The 20,699-nt window shown below is 50.2% G+C and overlaps 1 protein-coding gene and 1 long non-coding RNA gene across 6 annotated transcripts in view; one reads left to right on the forward strand and one right to left on the reverse strand.

The window, feature by feature from the left end:
- LOC311578559 overlaps nucleotides 1-20,699 on the forward strand; it is a 36,586-nt gene that overhangs the window by 2,083 nt on the left and 13,804 nt on the right. The window lies entirely within an intron of this gene.
- The window catches only part of SEPTIN3 (septin 3), a 28,049-nt gene continuing 9,094 nt past the window's right edge, over nucleotides 1,745-20,699 (reverse strand). For all 5 annotated transcript variants that reach the window (XM_084748347.1, XM_084748346.1, XM_084748350.1 and 2 more), the window contains 10 exons: nucleotides 18,004-18,195; nucleotides 14,943-15,071; nucleotides 14,230-14,311; nucleotides 13,775-13,912; nucleotides 11,550-11,667; nucleotides 10,599-10,694; nucleotides 8,027-8,126; nucleotides 5,757-5,808; nucleotides 5,378-5,471; nucleotides 1,745-3,087 (listed from right to left, as the gene is read on the reverse strand). In XM_084748347.1, coding sequence (XP_084604473.1) covers nucleotides 3,022-3,087; nucleotides 5,378-5,471; nucleotides 5,757-5,808; nucleotides 8,027-8,126; nucleotides 10,599-10,694; nucleotides 11,550-11,667; nucleotides 13,775-13,912; nucleotides 14,230-14,311; nucleotides 14,943-15,071; nucleotides 18,004-18,195 — 1,067 coding nt within the window. In that variant the 3' untranslated portion in view covers nucleotides 1,745-3,021. The remainder of the gene's footprint in view (nucleotides 3,088-5,377; nucleotides 5,472-5,756; nucleotides 5,809-8,026; nucleotides 8,127-10,598; nucleotides 10,695-11,549; nucleotides 11,668-13,774; nucleotides 13,913-14,229; nucleotides 14,312-14,942; nucleotides 15,072-18,003; nucleotides 18,196-20,699) is intronic.

Raw genomic sequence — 20,699 nt, forward strand, 5'->3', positions numbered from 1 at the left:
ATATTTTACTAAGCTACAAACGAGGGGAAAGATGATCCTAAATTCAAGAAAAATGCTAGTTTACCTTTGTTGCCCATGAGTAGTGTTTGTACACTTTATGTGTTTGACTGTGCATGCCTGTGTCCACTTGAAGAGGCCAGAAGAGGATGTCATGTGTCCTATCACTCTCTCCTCTTTCTTCAAGAAAGACTTTAAGAAAGAATATTTCATTGAACCTGGAAGTAAGCTGGTTGACCAGCAAGGCCCATGGAGCCAAACCTGGTTTGTTTTTGTGTGAATTTCACATCGTGCACCCCAATCTCACTCATCTCCCCATCCTTCCTCTACCCTTGCAACCTCCCCCACCCCACCCCAAAATATTACAATGTGTCATTGGCTTGAGTCTCTAGGCCTCTGGCTTCTGCTACATTATCAATACTGGATGCTCACCAGGGCTCCTCTCAGATATCCTGTTGCTGCCCTGTGTCATGGAGATCCTGCAGCCTGCCAGCAATCCTGCATCCATGCCCTCATGGCCAGGTCTCCTGCACTGCCCCAGTGAGGGGCAGGGCCAGCTCTCCAATACTCACACCGTTGGGGCTGGCTCACTGTGCTGCCCAGGCTGGGTGCAGGGCAGTCTCTCACTCTCATGCCCTCCAGGGGCAGGGCCAGCTTGGGTCCAGCTCTCCCCATGCTTATGCCACCAGGGCCATCTCTTCAAGCTTCCCAAGCAAGGGGCAGAGCCAGCTGTGTGCAGTCCTCAAACATCAACATGGCCCCAGCAGGCAACCCAGACCAGGGACGTCTTCATGGCCTTTGTTGGTGACATAGGCCATGGACATCAGCACAGACCCCTGCAGACGACGGAGCAGGGCCTCTGACCCAGACATGGTCCTTGGTGACAACACGGGCCAGAACATCACCAATGGCCTCAGGTAGCACCGCAGGCCACTCGCATCAGGCTGGTCCTCATCGCCCTCACATCTCGTGTCCTGCCTCTCTTCATAGTGCACAGACCATTCCACTTCTCTTTCTCATCTGTCCACCATATACTTGCTCATCATAGTGGCACCTGGGCCTCATCTACCACACCAGCACCTAATGGCTGGCGGGGGCCTCTGGGTCCATGCCCTGTTTTTTTCTATGTGGGTCTTAGGGCTCTTGATACTTGTGCAGCCATCACTCTTACCAGCTGAGCCATATCCCATGTTCCTTTATGTGTGAGAGAGCGAGCCCTTGTTCATGCGTGTGCACGTGGCACATGCAGACGCACAAGGACATGTAGAGGTCTGAGGACAACTTATAGAAGTTAATTCTTTCCTTTCACCCTGTAGGATCCAGGGAATGAAAGACTGTCAGCCCGGGCAGCAAGTTCCCTTCCCAGCCGCGCCTCTTTACAGTCTTAATATATTCATGGTAAAATCATTTTCTAGGCAAGGCTAGGCTTTCGTTTATGGACTTGTTCCTTATGCCTTCAGGGCAGAGGAAATGCTAAGAAGTTTAGTAACTGGGACTAAATATTTAAGCATAGGACCTGTGGGATCAAGTGTCAGCTCTCCCACTCACTTGGGGTTAGAAAGTTCCAGGAAAAGCGTGGAATATGGCCTCACGTCACATGGAAACAAAGATGCCACCTGTTCAGTATCTAATATCTGTGGCTACTTCTTGCCAAGAGTGTCCCTAGCTCACACACGGGTGAGATGGTGTCATTGGTGGCTGACTTAATCAAGGAGCAAGAAACGCAAATAAGACAAAGGCCAGGCCGTTATTGTTCAAACAGTAACTTTTAGTTGTACAACACAGAGGCCAGCGACATTTACATGGCCAGTCAGAGTGTCTGTTGGCTTGTTTTCAGCTGGGAGAATAAACTGGAATATACCAAAACATTGCCTGGGACTGATAACATTTTAAAAACAGGTCGTGCTAGCATCCCCTAGGCTTGGGCCTCTTGTTCCATTAGGACTTGTAGATGAGTGGCCCCCAAGTCACCAGCGAGTTGTGTCCAGGTGGAGATGGCAGGCAGGGCAGCTGAGGAAGGGTTCTATAAAGACACAGTGTGTGGGGCAGTGGCAGCCAACACTCGCAAACATTCATGCATCTGTTGGGGGCTTTGCCCTCCACTGGGTATTTTCCATTAGCCTACAGTGACCACCTGTGGTCAGGCTAATGCACTGCTCACATTAACAGGGTGGGGGTGGGGGCGTCGGAGCAGGAGTAGTCAGAGTAGGTGGGAAGAGATCCCTCTTATTGCTAAATTTAACAAAAGGGGGGGGTGCTATTTTTCTTCCTAGAGTGTATAGCCTGAGGTTTGGGGTGGTTCATATATGTGTTTATTTCACTTTTTTTTTTTAAGTTTGAGGATAGAGAAATCAATTCCAGCAACCTCTTTTCAGAAAAAAGTACATCCCCGATGGTCATATTGGGGTACACAGGTTGTCTACACACATTACTTACTGGACCAGCCACCAGCAATGATTTTTTAAAAAGTGACAATAGCCCTCTTTCTCCCCAACATGTGTAAGGAATCACCCTTATAAATACCTGTCAGCAATGAAGGAGACACCCTTGTCCCACACGGGGGCTCACATGGCTGACCTCAGTGACTCTGACAAGCAGAAAAGCTACTTTCTTGACTGTTTAAGGGAGCCAAGAAAGCACTCATGCAGATGAATGGCTGGGGAGCAATGCCGATCTCCTTGGAGACTGGTACAAGCAGCTGGCGCGGGCTTGCAAGGGCAGGAGAAGCTCTGGGGGAGTCCCTTCTCCTTACACATGGGCTGGGGCTGCTGGCACAGATGGCGGAGCAGGGCAGTGCTGGCGGGAACTGCATTCCAATGGGAGGAGGGGAGTTGTCCAGCTAAACCGAGGTGGCAACTGTCCTAAAGAGGCATCTAGCCCCTCCCACCTACCGAGGGCCGAAAAGGGCAGAAGTTGTGGGCTGGGCAAGCACAGTGCACTAAAAGTGGCTTGGCCCTGCAGTTGGGGGGTGGGGGTGGGGGGAGGGGGCAGGGAATGAGGGAGAAGCAGCGCTTGAAATGGCCTTCATTCAGCAGTGGGACAGGGGGTGGCTGGCACAGGTGGAAGGACAGTGCCCAGGAGGCCTTCTCCCTGCAGGGGGAGTGGAGAATGGTTGAGGGTGTGGAAACCAGCAGCCGACAGCAGACACATAAAACAGCTTAGGGGAGACAGGCACCATTTTCCTACTTAGCCTCTCTGATGCTCACCATCCTTACCCGCTTGCTGGCCTCAGGTGCTCAACCCATGTCCCCGTACATGATGATGGCTCACTGGAGGAGTCAGCGAGCAATATAGCAGCACTACTGCCATCCTAGCCTGCCAGGTGCCCACTATAGTAACTTTATGGGAAAGGGGGGGATGAGGGATGAGGCCAAGACCATAGGATTGGGGTCACATGATCTGACCGTTCCCTCCTCTGTCATTGGTCCACTGAACCATGGCATGTCTTCCACCTCTTTTGATTTTCCTAGCACCCGAGTGATACAGGACTGGGGTCAGAAGTGCTGGCTTCAGGGAGAACCAGTCAAACACCTAGGCTGGCCTGAAAGATGGGGTAGTGGATAGATGAATTGTAAACAAAATCACTTGGTGTCTTCCCTTTCCTAAGGCTAAATTGTTTTCCTTAAAGAAGCCTTTGAAACCACAGGAAACAGAATAACTTGTATGTGCAAGGAGCAGTAAAAATGTGCATTAATAAATATACAGCTCCTGAGAAAGGCAAGAGAAGGCTACGTGTACGGTTGTGGGCAGTCCGGGGGACAGCTACAGGATCAGGGTACGGGAGAATGCAGGGAGGGGAGGAGCAGGGAAAGGCAGACAAATGAGAACAGAGCGTCATCTCTCTAAGAGACAAAGCCACAGAGAAGCTAGCTCAACACAGAAAGAAGGCTACCAGAAAAGGGAACTGTGTCCTAGAATTTGTCTCCGGAGTCTAGCCCCTTAAGAAATTCCATATATTGTTTCTAATATTTCAGAATTAGTTCAAGAATGTAATGTCCTCCATGCAAAAGTTGCCTCACTTGACCAACATATGTGCTTCCTTGAACAGAACACTGGGAGCAGCCCAGGTCACCACGTCCCTCTGTTAGCCTACGCTGCTCCCAAGTTCAGGGCAAATTTCAGTGCTGAGCTGCAGGAACTAGCTTTCCTGTCCTTTATAACTCTTATCTCTCTTGCAGTCACAGTGTGTACCACCCCATGCTTTTACCCGTGCTCTTAGTTTTTTATTTCTTTTTATCTTATACATATGAGTGTTTGTCTACATGTGTGTGTACACCGGGTTCATGGAGGCTAAAAGGGGGTGTCACAGATAGCTGTGAGCTGCCAAGTAGGTGCTGGGAACTGAACCTAGGTCCTCTGCAAGAGCAAAAGGCGCCCTTAAACACAGAGCCATCCCTTCAGCCCCTAGTTGTGATTTTATTTTAGGGCAATAGAAAGCCAATTTAGAAAGTAGGCTGGGCGTGATTTTAAATATAGACATGAGGCTAACATAGATTACTCTAAAGGGAGGTGAAAGGTCAGAGGCAGGCAGGAAACGGGGAGAATGTATGAACATATGAAGAAAGGAGGCTGGGGGAGGGGAAAGAAAATTCGGGAAACGGAAGCAACCAACCAGCCAACCAGCCTGGAAATGTGGGCAAGGCGGGCACAGAGCGCGGTGGTTGCGGCGGTGATCTGCTGTTCCATAGTGACCTCAACACAGACACAAGGGTGGGGCTCCGTCTCCAGACACTAATCCTGCCGACACCCCCTCAGCATTCTTCTCTGCGCCCCCTGACCGTTCTTTTCCTTCCCCCGGGAATTCCTAGCCTTACTCCAGATCACCTCCGCTTAGAGTGAGGGCTGTTCTGAACTGCCACACCCCACCACAGGCTAGCTCTGCCACCTGTCAGTGAAGGCTCAGCTTGTGAGTGGGTCAGAAGGAAGAAAGAGTTGCCCGTGGCTCACCTGCTCCCAGCATTTTAAAATAAAACCTTCCCCAGACCTCTTGAGTGAGGCGCTCAGCCTCTTGTTCTGGAGCACAAGAAAAAAAGGAGACAGAATGGAGAGTCATGGTGAAAGCAGACTTACAAAGGACTTTCCAGAGGGGGCAATGAAAATACCTCAACCCCTGAGCGCACACACACTCAGGCACTCTCCATTACACATGTGCCCCCGCGCGCACGCGCACACACACACACACACACACACACACACACAATAGACAAAATGCTCCACAGATATCAGACAGGCCTGTGGGGGACAGAGCTGAAAGGAAAAGGTGGTTGGAGGTGGCATCTGGGATGTGTGTGTTTGGAGCAGTGGGCTATGTGTGGTTGACAACACAGAGAACGGGTCATCAGGGGTTACTGTCGTGGCTGTCCTCTGTGTCCACGCTCACCGGAGGGAGGCCTCCATTGTCATTGAGCCTCTTGGCCCTGTAAGTCTCATAGTGGATGTTGTGTGTCACTTCTTTGAGGTCCTGGAGGTGAGTCCTGAGGGACAGGGAGTAAAAAGAGAAGGGGACACGGTTAAGGGTGGTAAGAGGAGGAAGTGACCCGTGTCTGTGGCTAACACATCTCTCTGGTAGACTGGACCCAATGCCTGGGACCCACTTCTGAAGAGAGGTGACATTGCTTCAACCCCTCCTTCGAGACAGGGGCTAGAACTGGGGCGGAGAGCTCTGTCAGAGACAAGCGAACTCAGGAAGTGAGTCTGAGCAGGTAGCCCTTGATCCCAAGTAAGTCAGCCTGCCCTCCGCGGAGGGGAGAGCATCATACCTGATGACGAAGTCTCGGAGCAGGGCAAACTCACAGTGGTTGAGGTTTTCCACTACAGACAAAACAGAGAGAACAGGCAGCCATTTCACTAGTGCACAGCCCGGAAGGTAAGCTGCCTTAAAGAGAGCAAGAGGCGGGTTCTTCTGTGGCCCTGCCTGAAGTTTGCTCACTAGTGTCCTGGTTCTTTTCCTTTCCTCTTTTTTTTTTTTTTAACTGAAAAAATACTTTCAAATCAGATGTAATGGACACAATAATAGTCTAGATATTGTAGAGTTTTGTTGTTACTGTTGTTTTGTTTTGTTTTTCAAGACAGGGTTTCCCTGTGTACCTTTGGCTGTCCTGGACTCATTTAGTAGACCAGGCTGACCTTGAACTCACAGAGCTTCACTCTGCCTCTGTCTCCCAGAGTGCTGGGATGGCAGGTGTGCGCCACCATGCCCGGCTAAGTTAATCTTCATATGTACTGGTTTGGTCCTATGTTTTGCAAAAAATTAATATGGGAGTTTGAGAAACTTGTGAAGGCCTATTCTAGTTTCTAACAATGGGTAAAGATTGAAAGAAGGGAAAACGCATAGGACCTAGTAACTGGGCCAGCTCCCAAAAGCTCCCAAAGGTTACCTTCCACACTATAAAAACCAGCTACTAGAGATGGAGTGACATTGTCTGCAAACCACACACCAGGAACTGTGGGGACAGAGGAGGGTAAGGCATGGCTGTCTGGTCTGATGATGTGTAGATAACATTCTCATCGGTAATTCTTACTCAAGGCAAATAATGAGATAAAATCCCCGGGCACAGGGTGTGGTGATGGTGGTAGGCCCCACTGTAATCCCAGGATTTGGGAGTTAGAAGCAGAAGGATCGTCTGTTCAAGGCCAGCCATGGAGCCACAGTATAAAGCCTGTCTCAAAAAAAAAAAAAAAAAAAAAAATCATCACTGGGGCTGGGCAGTGGTAGCGCACACCTTTAATCCCAGCACTCCGGAGGCAAAGGCAGGCAGATCTCTGAGGCCAGCCTGGTCTACAGAGTGAGTTCAAGGATAGCCAGGGCTATACAGAGAAACACTATCTGGAAAAACAGAAAAAAAGAAAAAAAAAAAAGCACTGGGTAATGACTTAGTTCAGTGGCTGAACACTTATTGTTTTTCACAGTTAAGGCCCTGGGTTCTATTACCAGGTCCACAAAAAAAAAATTATTGACAATTTAAACAATTCAAGACAGTAGAGTAAATCTTGGTTTGGGAATCAAAATATCTAAATTTTTAAAAATACGTATTTATTAAGTATACAGTGTTCTGCCTGCATGCCAGAAGAGGGCACCAGATCTCATTATAGACGGGACTTGAACTAAGGAGCTTTGGAAGAGTGGTGAGGGCTCTTAACCTCTGAGCCATCTCTCCAGCCCCAAAATATCTAAATTTGAAGTTCAAGTTTCACTAGTACATGAACAGCTCAGGGGTTTATCTCCATGGCTTCTTGCTGATGGTGGGTGGGGACTGTGTGACCTTTGCAAAGCAAAGCATTTGACTTGTCTGAGACAGGAAGGCCTGCCCTTGCGCACAGTTACAGGCTTACCACAGTGAGTAAAGGGCAGTGTGTTTTCTTGCTTTGGTTTTGTGTGTGTTGTACCGGGGATCAAACCCAGGGCCTTGGATGCACTAAGCAAGTGCTCCATCGCTGATCTACCTCCCCAGCCCCCAGTGAGGCCCCAGAAGTAACTTCTTGAAAACTTTGAGAATCATCCTATCCTACCCAAGGTCATGTCCATTCGTAATAAATCACTAAGGCGACATTTGAACTGCCCTTTGGCACCTTGTCAGGTCACACATAAAAGCCTTTCTCTGGTTTCTCCATCCCTCAGTAGTTTCCCTGGGTTCTTAACTCATTTGACAGGCCAACTCACTGCCCCCTGATCATATGCTAAATGGTGTCATTGCTTCCTGCCTGTGACTGGCATCTTGGGTTGTAAGCTCCTTATGGGCAGCAGTCTGCTGGCATCGATGTCCTAAGATATTAACACTTTGACCTCCTGATATTTATTATTGGGTTTTGTTTTTGTTTTTTCCAGATAGGGTTTCTCTGTGTAGCCTTGGCTGTCCTGGACTCACTTTGTAGACCAGGCTGGCCTGGAACTCACAGAGATCCACCTGCCTCTGCCTCTGCCTCCAGAGTGGTGGGATTACAGGCGTGTGCCACCATTGCCCGCTGACTTCCTGGTATTTACTAGCTGCTCTCTGGATGGCCACTTCTTCCGGGAGATGCACTGAGTTACCTTCGATGATCCCCCAGGGTGTTTTTCTCCCGAGGACCCTCTTGCCGTTCACTTGGTACTCCTTGTCGCTCCCCACCACAGCGAAGGGCATGCTCTCCTGCTAGATGGGGGTGGGGGTGGGGGACACAAACCAGACGCACATGCTCAGTCCTCTTCCCCAAACTGAGTGTCCAAGGGCAGGACAGCCTTTGGCATCTCATTCCATTGCTCATCCAGTGATGCTATGGGTAGCAAGGACAAGGCTCCGCCCCTTGAGAAGACTGAGCAGAGACTCGAGGCCTGGGCCCAAGCCCGACTACACTGTCGTCTGGCTGCTCAGCCTCAGTACGCTGGCTTTGCTTCAACTAGAGAACACTGTGTACAGTTCACTGTGTCTGGGCACATATTTTCATTTGATTCGGAACCTCTCTGGGAGCTAGCTAGGACAGACTCTCTCACAGGCAGCACCCACCCAGGCGCCAACCAGATTCAGAGATGTGTTATGCGGCTCCCATGGAACCTACTGGCAGATGCCCAGGGACTGAACTCTCATGTCTCCGTGGCCGCTCTCTCAGGGCAAGCACGCGGATGTACCCGCCGGTGTGTTTGTTATTGTCACTGGATAAATGGGTCATGTGTTGCTCAATGGCAGGAGTAAGTTCTGAGAAAAGGTCATGGGCAGCTAAGCCATGAAGTCATAGCATAGAAGGATGCATACTAATAAGGCAGTGATGTCACCAGGTGATAAGATTGCAGGGAAATACTGTTGTGTGTGGCCCTTCATTAGCCAAAACCTCTACATACAGCACATAACTGCAGTGTGTAAACTGAGGACACATGCATGTAGAGCTGTTCTTCTCTGGAGACTAAGCCAAGTGTACAGATGACAGGCGTGAATGGCTTGGGCAATAAGAATGGACTTTGGGCTGAGGGTACAGGTCAGGGATGCAGTGTTTGCCTAGCAGACCCAAGGCCTAAGTTGACCCTCAGCACTGCACAAAGTGTGTGTGTGTGTGTGTGTGTGTGTGTGTGTGTGTGTGTGTGTTCAAACAGTGTGATGATGCAATCCCTAGCACCACAAAAACATAAAGGCTAGTAAGTATAATGCATATTTTAAAGATATTTTACCTTTAAAGACATCTAAGATTTGTAGACATCACTTTGTTTTTTAACATTTTATTATCATATGTAGTGCTCTTGACTACATGTACACCTGCAGGCCAGAAGGGGGCACCAGATCACATTATAGATGGTTGTGAGCCACCATGTGGTTGCTAGAAATTGAACTCAGGACCTCTGGAAGAGCAGACAGTGCTCTTAACCTCTGAGCCGTCTCTCCAGCCCTGTAGACATCACTTTTAAAGAAGATTTTCTGAGGCTGATGAGATGGCTCAGAGGATAAAGATGCTTGCCACCAAGTTTGATGACCTGAGTTAGATCCATGGGGCCCACTTGGTAAAAGGAGAAAATCAACTCCTAAAAGGTGTCCTGTGATCTCCACACAGGCCACAGGCATGTACCACCCCCACTCCCTCACCACCCACCACACACAAATCAGTAAACTAACATTTTTAAAAAAAAATTAAACTGATGATCTTAATTCAGTTGCCTTTTTCAACTGGCTTCTGCTAGATTATTATATTAATCTTTCCAGAAGAGTCTAGAGGGATCTTAAAACCTAAGCCGTGAGAGATTTGTCACGTTGGTCAATGGGTCCAGGTTTCTGATGCGCAATTACAGAGCTGTAGAGATTTTGAATTGAGAGCCAGACCTTAGACACCATAAAGGTAATGGTCTCCAAGCCCAGCATGGCCAGAGCCACAGAGGGACCTCATCAGGTTCTGGCAGCCATGCCAGCCAGCCAAAGCAGTCCTTCTCTAAGCTTTTGTGTTTGTTTTAAGAAAAATTTTTTTCCTATCGGTTTTCCAAGACAGGGTTCCTCTGTGTAGCCTTGGCTGTCCTGGACTCGCTTTGTAGACCAGGCTGGCTTTGAACTTACAGAGATCCACCTTGTTTAAATGTTTTAAGTGTTTAAATTTTTTAAGTGTGTGTGTGTGTGTGTGTGGGTGTGTGTGTGTGTGTGTGTGTGTACACACACGTGATCTCTATAGAGCTCAGAGAACAACTTTTGGGAGTTAATTCTTTCCTCTGCCACGTGGATCCTGGCGACCCACTGAGCGATCTCATTGGTTCATGTTTGTTTTAAAACAGTTTTTCTAGGGAGAGAGAAAGCCTGTAAGCCACTCACCTAGTCCAGCCTCTGTATTTGACAGAGGGAGAAACTGAGGCAAACTTTGACTAGAGTATAGATTCCTCTAGATACCAGCTCAATGCCCCATCACCAGACACTGGTTTTGCCAGGTCCTGGGAAGGAAAGGGAGGTGATGGAAGGAACTAGCTTCCTGGGTACAAGAAGCCCCTCTGTGGCTTCACAGTCCTAGTGAGGGTCACTGACATCCCCACTTCCAGTGGCCTGGGTTAGGTCACGTGACAAGAGGATATAGTAAGAGAAAAACAATAGGAAGGGCCGGAAGGCACATGCCAGAGGCACTGAGGGGGTGTCTGTATGACGAAGAGGGCCCCACGCACCTACCCGGATTTTGTCGTTCTCTGTCTTGTCCTCCAAATCCTCATCAAACTCCTTCTGAGGGTAGAATTCGATGCCGTTGACTTCGAGCTCTTTGCGAACCTAGAGAGGCAAGGTAGGAAAGCATTGATCACATTAACTCTCCTGACTCCGGGCCCAGAGCAGCAGGAAGACCCCAAGAAAAGGTACAGCCCAGCCCAAGAGGGGAGAGGAGGAGTCGGTGAGGCCAGGCTTGGGCCCTTGTCTGGGACCCTCAGACAAGCCGCAGAGCTGAGTCTAGATGCTCCACGCAATGCTCACAACCTTCATGCTCTACCCGCCCTTGCAAGGAAGGGAGATGAAGCCTCCTGGGCTCTCTGTTAGCCCTCTCTAGGGACCAGCTTAAGTGTCTTCCTCCAGGGCCCTCCAGTGTTCTTTTTGGTTTCTTTTTCTTTTCATCCAACGGGCGCTAGTGTGGGTTGGTTTCTGATTAGCGTGCTCTTTCAAGTAGCCTAGCCGTGGAGCCATTCACGGCGTCAAGTGTACCTGGGAGCCTTTGCAGACCAAGTGTGGAGGGTGAGGGAAAGGCAGCCTAGAAAAACATGGCTCGGGCTGGAGAGATGGCTCAGAGGTTAAGAGCATTGATTGCTCTTCCAGAGGTCCTGAGTTCAATTCCCAGCAACCACATGGTGGCTCACAGCCATCTATGATGTAACCTATGTCCTCTTCTGGCATACATGTAGACCACTGTATAAATAATCAATAAATCTTAAAAAAAAAAAAAAGAAAAAAAGAAAAGAAAAACATGGCTCACCTTTAGTGCTAGGAACTTTTAGCTCTTGCCTACCTGGATGGTGAAGCAGGAGGGAGTTGGGGCAGAGAACTGGAGCAGAGAGGAAGTGGAAAGGTAGGCTTGGCCCCAGAGGAGGGGAAGGCGGCAGCAGCAGAGACAGGGAAAGGACAGCGAGGCTTGCTTACCCTCTGCTTGAATTCGGACTTCTCCTCCAGGGTCATGGTGTCTGCCTTGGCAATGACGGGAACGATGTTCACCACTTTGCTGAGGTGTTTCATGAATTCAAGATCAAGAGGTCGTAAGCTGAGGCCCAGAGAAGGCAGGAACGTCAGAGCCACCGCGCCTTCCCAACTCAGCCAAGGCCTCCCCCTCCAGATCATCCTTGGGAGGGGACTGGCCCGGGAACCTGGCTGAGGCCTTGCAGCAGCAGCCTCCCCTCTTGCGCATGTCCGCCACTTCAGCGCCTGTTGTGTGTCCCCAGCTTTGTCCTCAACCCCCACAGCCACGCTCTCTCTCGTGGTCCTCGGTTTCTGTACAAAGCGTGCCTCTCCTTAAACCCCCTCAGGTCATCCTATGACACCTTTTCTGGGCTAAGAATTTCTTTCTTAGGGGGACATACATGGATGGTCATTACATCTGAACTCTTCTCAATGGTCTAGTGTCGGCCCCCGCATTTTATCTTGTAGAGCCAAGCTCTAGAGCCCCAGTCAGACTCTAGTTCACAATCTGGGGAACCACTGAAGTCAGACTGCCTGATGGTTGCTGCTCACTGTGGATCGAGGTCTAGGAAGAGCTAAAACTATCATTTTAGCCAAGGCAGCAAGATCTCAAATTCAAGGCTACAGAGTAAGTCCAAGGCAATTTTGGACAAGTAAGTGAGACCCTGCCTTAAAAAGTAAAAAGAGGGCCAAGTGTAGTGGCACACGCCTTTACTCCCAGCACCTGGGGGGAGGCAGCGGCAGAGGCAGGTGGATCGCTGTGAGTTTGAGGCCAGGCTGTTCTACAAAGTGAATCCAGGACAGACAAGGCTACACAGAGAGACCTTGTCTTGGGGGGGAAAAAAAGTAAAAAGAGGGCCGGGCATGATAGCGCACACCAGCACTCAGGAGGCAAAGGCAGGTGGATTTGAGTTCAAGGCCAGCCTTATCTACAGAGCTAGTTCCAGAACAGCCAGAGCTACACAGAGAAACCCTGTCTTGAAAAACCATAAATAAATAAATATTTAAAAAGAAAAAAAGTGGGCTGGAGAGATGGCTCAGTGGTTAAGAGCACTGACTGCTCTTCCAGAGGTCCTGAGTTCAATTCCCAGCAACCACATGGTGGCTCAAAACCATCTATAGTGGGATCTGGTGTCTTCTGGAGTGCAGGCACACATGCAGGCAGAGTATTATATATATAATAAATAAATCTTTTTTTAAAAAGGAAAAAAAAGGCTGGAGTACAGCTCAGTAGTAGAGTGCTTACCTAGCATGTGTGAGGCCCTGGGTTCACTTCCCAGTGCTCATTCTTAAAAACAAACAAACAAACCCCGCATTCTGTCAAGATCCCAGCTAGGTCTGACCCAGGGTCACTACTTTACAACCGCTATTGCCCAATATTGGCTGGGTGCCCCTGGCTCCTTCAAACATCAGGGTTTACCTTGCTGTGTCATCCTCTCAAACACATCTGACCCAGTAGAGGGGTCAGATGCACACTGCCCTGCAGGAAGGTGGCCGGAAGCACCAATGAGATCTCTGACTTCTGCTCCTCCCCATACCGCCTCCCATGGGCCATCTGCTACTTATATTTTTATTTAATTTTTAAATTTATGTGCATTGGTGTGAGGGTGTCAGATCTTGGAGTTACAGACAGGTGTGAGCTGCCACGTGGTTGCTGGGAATTGAACCCGAGACCTTTGGAAGAGCAGACAGTGCTCTTAACCACTGAGCCAACTCTCCAGCCCTCGTCTGCTACTTAGAAAATTACCTTCACAGCAGTCTTCATCTCTAGATGTCTGGCTCCTCCCACAGGGGTGGCCGTCTAGAGTCCTACAGCCAAGTCCCATATCTTGCCTAAATACCAGCCCCAATCCAGTGGCCCCAATTCTCCCTACTTTACCTTTATTGCCACCCCCAGACTCCAAGCCTTGTCCAAAGCAAGGAACTCTTGAACAAATGAGGTGCCCTTTGTTTAAGTTCCCCCTGCTGGTACACTTGGGCCGTGCTGGGACACCAGTAAACAGTATGGCGGGCAGTGATGGTCAGATTTACTCTCTTATAGAAAGTCTGAGGAACCCCAAGGTCACAGGGCCATGACCTTCCAGTTATCTGTCCCTCCCCAGGTTAAGTCCAAGTACGGATTCTCCAATCCTCGGCACATGTGCCACATATTGGAGCCAGGCCCAGTAGTAGGGGGCGGGTCTGGTACATACGAGTGTCCCGTCGGGGAGATGAAGTAGAGGCAGCAGTGGACACGAGTGTCTGGGATGCGTTTCTTCCTGGCGATGTTCACCTCTTCCTTCAGGAACTTCTCGTACTGCTCATTGATGTACTTCTCAATGGGCTCCCAGCTGAGGGGTAGGGAGAGAACAATACAAGGACTACATGCAAAGGCCACAACTCAGGGGCGTGTCTTAGGCACAGTCAGGTCACAGTCGCCTCACATCCCCTCCTCCTTTCTCTACCCAGTAGCCAGTTCTCCCTCAGCCTTCCCCATGGATGGCTTTCCATGGATGGATAGCAAGGTTAACAGCGTTAGCAAGGTTCCCCAGCAAGGGACCCAGCCTCACGCCAAGAGAGGATGCAGGTACTTCTCAACGGGACTGAATCTGCACCACGTCTTCCTAGCAGAATATTTAGGGAAGAAATCTCAAAGGCAGACACATACCAGTTTTCGTTATTGATCTGGTCTCCGAAGCCTGGCGTGTCGATGACCGTCAGCTTCATTTTGACACCACCTTCCTCTATCACTAGAGAGAATAGAAAGAGCATCAGAGGGCTGGAGAGATGGCTCAGAGGTTAAAGGCACTGACTGATCCTCGAGGTCCTGAGTTCAATTCCCCAGCAGCCACGTGGTAGCTCATAGCCATCTATAATGTGATCTGATGCCCTCTTCTGGCCTGCGGGTGTACGTGCAGGCAGAGCACTGTATATGTAATAAATAAATAAATAAATAAATAAATAAATAAATCTGTTTAAAAAAAAAAAGAGCATCAGAGAGGCCAGCCCTACAGCTGACCCCAGGGGCCCTGCTGCCTACTGGCCAGGAACACCCTTACATCTTAGAAGCAGCTGTTAGCAAAGTTAAGGTTACAGACCCCTCCCACACCTAGAGGAGCATGCCCTACTTCCTGTTCCTACTTCTGTCTTTATCACCTAGTTCAAGCCCCACCTCTTTCAGTTCCACACCCACCCCCAGGCATACATTCTCTCCCCTCCCACCTCGCTATCTAGGCCCAGCAGAATAAGGAGTTTGCTCCAACAAATTTGGGGCTTAATTCCACTCTGTAGTTATCTTTCACATCTTATTCCCCCAATAAACCCCATCCCTTTCTCCCTGCCTCCAAATGATGTCTGCAGAGAATCCCGCCTAGTGCTCACCATGTCCAATCGCTTTGATCTCCACTGTCTTAGGGATCTTCTCCTCCCGGTTCCAGCTGGAGGCCTTTCGGCTCACTTGGGACTTGAACAGTGTGTTGACCAGCGTTGACTTGCCCAGTCCACTCTGGCCTGCAGCAAGGGAGTGGGGGCGGGGGGCGGAGAAAGGGAGACAGGCCCCATATCTACCTTCTCAGCTGCAGAGCCCTCCTGTGAGCTTACAGGATCTGGAGCTGCGGTCCAGGCTGAGCCTCAGGTGGGAGTGGACATGCTTAACGCAGATGGGCCTCGGGAAATGGCAGCTAGAGTCTATGTCCCTTCGTAGACCCCGGGACCATGGGAGAAGGCACAGCTTGTGCATTTGTGTGTGCGTGTGATGTAGTTTTCTGGTTTGGCTTGTGTTTTTCTCAACTTAGCTTTTCTGTCTTTAATACCACCAAAAGTGAGGACAGAATTACTTTACTTCAGATCCTGCCTCATAGTGCCTGAGCATCCCCACGTCTGTGAGTACGACTGATCTCGTTAGCCCTAGTGCCGGGCACTGAAAACCAGGGCATTGCGCTTGACACTCAGGCTTGCTAACACAGAACTAAATCCCTACCCACTAAAATCCCTCTTTATGTCATCCCTGCGCATCTCAGAGCAGAGTGCTCTCCCTCTCTGAAATGACCCCAGATATCTCTTCTAAAGTAACATGTGTGAGACAACAGAGCTGATAATGCAAGACCAGGGCTCACACGCCTCTACATTTATTTACTTTGTGTGTGTGTGTATTATATGCTCATGTTGTATGTGTGTGCGTGGGTGTGAGTGGTATATGTTATATGTGCATGTGTGTATATGTGAGGTGTGGATTATGTGGTATATGTGTGTGTGTTATATGCTAACGTGTATGTATGTTTGTGTACCTAAGTATGTATGTATATATGTGGTATATGTGATGTGTGTAGGTAGTATGTATGATATATGCTCGTGTGTATATGTGTGTGCATGCATATGTATGTGTGTGGCTTGTGTGTATGTATATGATATGTATGTGTGTGTTATAGTCATCTGTGTATGTGTGCATATATAGGCAGTGGTGGAGTATGTGCATTGTATGCTCATGTATGCGCATGTGCTTGCAGCGGCCAGAAAAGGACACTGAGTGTCCTTCTTTACCGCTCATCACCTTATTCCTTTGAGATGAGGCTGAGCCTGAAGTTAGGCTGGCGGCCAGCAAGGCCCAGTGAGCTTCCCACCTCTGCCCCCCACTGCACCAGGGCTACAGGCGCAGATGTGGCCGGCTATCCTAGCTTTTTACGGTGATGCTGCAGGTTTAAACTCAGCTCTTCGTGCTTGTGTGGCAGGTTCCCACCACCCCTAGTAGTTTTCACTCGGGCTCCCAGAAGGCCTAATGGCCTAATGGGGGAAGACAGCAGGAAAGGCACCAAGGGAGGAGGGGAAGCTGAGCCGACAGGACCACAGCATCTCCCTCCATGATGGCTCTGTTCCACCCCTGTTATTCGTGTAGCTATCCAGCAGAGTGCTTCCAAAGAGGGCCTCCGCATGAAAATGCCTTCAAGAACCACGCAGCACTTGTCATGCACAAGGATTACCCAGAATGCCTCGTAGCTGGTGACCAACACTGCCATTTCCCTGGATGCTTGCAGAAGATGTTCCACCTCAGACCCACAACTCAGAATCTGTGGCTTAACTGGGCTTTAAGAGGAATTAACTGGGTGGCAAAATCCAAGAAGGGCTGGTCTGAAGCATTTGTGCAGCACATTGGGGCAGGGGGTGGGGGCAAGGTGAGGAGACCAGGCTGAGAGGAAGGAGCCTAGGGTTCTAGACACCAGCTGAGGTGTTTGCACTGCTTTGGGCTTGTCATGTTGTCCTCATGCTCTCTTTACAGATGGCTAAGGAGGGAGGGAACTGGCAGAGCCTAGGAATGGTGAGTAGCAGCCATTTTCCCAACCCACCAGAGGAGTTGGCAAAAGCCACTTAGATCGTCATGTTAAGAAGGCTCCACAGGAAGGAGCATGGCAAGTCAAGAGCCCGTCTGTGTGCGTGAGCAGAGATGGGAAATGGTGAGGCGGGAGTCGGAGCCGTTCCCAGCCAGGCTAGACGGCTACATTTATCCCGAGGTTAAAAGAGGGCTATGGGATTAGAATGGATGGCTCAGTGGGTTGTGCGTGTTGGGAAAGCCACTGGGGAGCCAGCGGACAGTGACCTGGCGAGGAGACCTCGATGTCCCACGGCCCAGCTGTAGGATCCATTCCTTCTGCCTCTGGTTCTTGAGCTGAGACTTTGGTAGGAGAAAGTCGAGCATGTATGTCGTGTGTCACAGAGCACACGGCCAGCTCAGCTGGTAGCTCTGTAGCACAGCATTTGGATGCTTTCTACCCTGGCCATGGTTCTTACCCTGCTGCAGTCACACTGAATCAGGTAGCTGTGGCAATTCCAGGTGAACCCCCACACCTCTGACTCGCGCCACCTCCCCGCCTTGCTCAGCCTAGGGTCATGGTGGGGGGATGGGCAGAAACTGGCCAACCTAGGAGACCTTTACAAGGTTAGAGGAACAGGGATTGTTGATTGGACTGTGGGGGGATGGGGGAGAGGGAGGGGGCTGCCTCACTCCCAGCTTCCACAGAACAACAAATTAGGCAAATGTCCCTTCCTGTCACTCACTGATGCTACTCAGTGACCAAGACCCTGGGAAATTTTGAAGCTTTAATGTTCTACAAAACATGAACAATAAGACTGTCTTTGGCCCGGTCCTCTCGTGGCTCTTGGAGGTGGGAAAGGGCTGACAGTCCCATTCTGCAGACCTGAATGTAAGCGCGTGCCCCATGGGCCTGTCTACACTTAGCTGGTGAGGAAGCCAGGCTGGCCACTCATGCAAAGCTCCCATCCTTGAGGAAGGGTTAGGAGGAAGGGATCAGCCCCTCGCGAGCAGCATGATGAGCTCCTCGCTCCTAGAAAGAGCTCACCCTAGAGAAGGCCAGGCCATTCTGGGGAAAAGAAATGGGATTCTTGGCGCTGCCCACCACTAGGCCTTCAGTGACCCCACGGCTTTCCATACCCACGACCATGATGTTGAAGTCAAAGCCAGTCTTCATGGTCTTCTTGCGCATCTGTTCGATAATGGTGTCGATGCCGATGTAGCCCAGCAGGTTGGAGTTGATGCTGACCGGCTTCATGGGTACCGCCGGCTTGGGCCTGGGCTCAGGTACCAGCTCTGACATAGCTGCGTCCGTCCTGGCCTCCGGGAGCCCTGGAAAGCCACGAAGGGAGAGAGAGGCGGGGTGAGTGGCAGGAGACACATAGTGTCTCGATACAGAGTTACGGAGTTGGGACTGGAAGAGATTATAATGTCAGCCGGTCTAGGTCCCACACTATAGGTGAAGAAAACGCCGATGACCTGAGGAGGAAAGGACTTGCCCAGGAACACAGTTTAGGTCAGTTGCAGAATCTGTATAGTACCAGGTTCTCCAGTTTGTTTTTTATGTAAGGATTTAAAGGATTTGTTTTCTTTCTTTCTTTCTGGTTTTTTGTTTGTTTGTTTTTGTTTTTGTTTTTTTGAGACAGGGTTTCTCTGTGTAGCCTTGGCTGTCCTGGACTCACTTTGTAGACCAGGCTGGCCTCGAACTCACTGCGATCCACTTGCCTCTGCCTCCCGAGTGCTGGGATTAAAGGCCTGCGTCACCACTGCCCAGCTGGATTTATTTATTTTCATCTATGTGCATAAGAGTTTGCCTGGATGCGAGTGTGTGCCCCATGTGTATTCAGTGCACACAGAGGCTAGAAGAGAGCACCAGATTGCCCTGGATTGGATTTACAGACCAGTGTGAGCTGCCAAACAGGTGCTGGGAACTAAACCCAGGTCCTGTAGAAGAGCACTAAGCATTCTTAACCTTGAGCCACCTCTCCAGCCCCAACCAGGCTCTCTGGTTGCTGGACACTTTCAAACACATCACTGCTCAAGAGTACTACATGTACTTATGCAATCCAAGGTCTCCATTACCACAGCATGAGTGATACCCGAGTAGCTATTGTAGCAGGACCAACTTCTCGTGTCTGCAGGATGGTTAGTAGCAGCCATAGTCTCTACTAGCTTCCTAAAGGAGACTCCCAGATGTGACCACAAAAGCATCTCTACACAGTACTAAATGTTTCCTGGGGGACAGTCCCACCCTCCAAAAAAAAACCCACTGGTCTATGACATGTCTGTTAGTCATGCCTGCATCTTGCCTTGTCAAGTATGGAACAGAGTCTTTAGGGACCTAGGTCTACAGTACACCGACTGTCAATGGCCTGGGTTACTTGGTCTTTGAGGAGCAGTCAGTGCTAGCCTTCTTTGCAGAGTAAGCGTTACTCCATCTTTAGCCTCAGCCTCCCCTCTGAGCCATGAGTTGCCTGGCCGGTGTGCACAGGAGGACTTCCCCCACCCCCCCCACCCCCTCCCACATAGAGTTTTGAGTCTGCAGAGGCAGAAGGGAAGGAAGGAGACCCGAACAAAGAGGCTGCCTACTTACCATGGCACTTTCATACTAGTAACCACAGAAGGGGAGGCTGAGGAAATGGCCCTCCCCAGAGGAGAAGGTTAAAGGTCCCCTTGGCCGACCATGATTGGGTTCACACAGGAAGGATGAGGCAGGCCACTGTCCAACAGGGCAAGACGTTGCCCTTTCCAAGTTCCGTTTTCTGAAGGGAGGGTGAGGTTTGAAGCTGTGCATATGAATGTATTTATGATGGGGAGGTGCCCCTTGGTTGCTAATTTCACAAGTATATTCTTTGCCTCTGAGCTATAGGGAAGCTTTGCCATTTTAGAACCCTAAGGTTGGTGATTACCGTCCCGCGCCTCAGCCTTGTGAGGAGGGCTGCTGGAGCAGCAGATGGGTCAGAGGAAGTGGGAACTTCTCTCCTCGCCCCACAACTGCCAAGCCCAGGCAGGAGTCTGCTCCTGTACCCCCACCACCTGGCCCTTCCCTTGCTACTGGCAAGATGTTCTTTCCTGATGGGAAACTCTTCATCCCTCTGTCCCTCTCAGGCACAGCTAAATCTGGCAAAGCCTTAGCACCTCCCCAGAGCCTGGCTCTGCTCCCTCTCGCTTCCCAGGAAGCTGTTGCCAGCCAGGTGGCTCCAGAAGGTAGCATGATTGGCTCAGCCCTGTGACAGCTGACTCTGAGCAGCCTGAGCCAGCCCTTTCACTCCGCACACGCCTCATGCCCCCTTTAGCACATCGGTCTCGGGAGTCAATGCCTCATTCCCCCTCCCTGCTGTTCTCACAGCCTGGCCCTTGTGGTGTCCTGTGTGCCCGCTAGGCACATTTGGTACCCACAGCCCGTGTTGTGACATAAGCACCGGGGAGGCAGGCGAGGCTACTTGGCATATGTGGAGGTTGTAAGTATACTTATAAAGCATGTGGCCTACCTAGCTGTCTGACCGTCTGACCCTGATTGAAAGAGGGAGCTGACCAGATGCCCAAACACCTTCACGACTCTAGGCCAGCCTGACGTAAGCCCGGGGCATGAGTAGCTCTCACTTTCATTCTTCCAGGGAGCAGTGTTAGCATCTATTATGAGCAAGGTACAGAACACCTACAAGTCAGCCTCCTCCTGACCACATGCCAATTACGTGCCAGTCACAGGCTAACAATAGCCACTGATCAGCTACAAGTAGGACAGGTGTGCTGCTGGTCATTGTGTCACAAGCTTTGCTGCAACACCTTGTCCCCACTCAAAACCCCAACTAAGTAGCAACTCCTCACCGAAAGCC

This window comes from Acomys minous (assembly GCF_964271855.1).
Source record: "Acomys minous genome assembly, chromosome: 12".
Lineage (NCBI taxonomy): Eukaryota > Metazoa > Chordata > Mammalia > Rodentia > Muridae > Acomys > Acomys minous.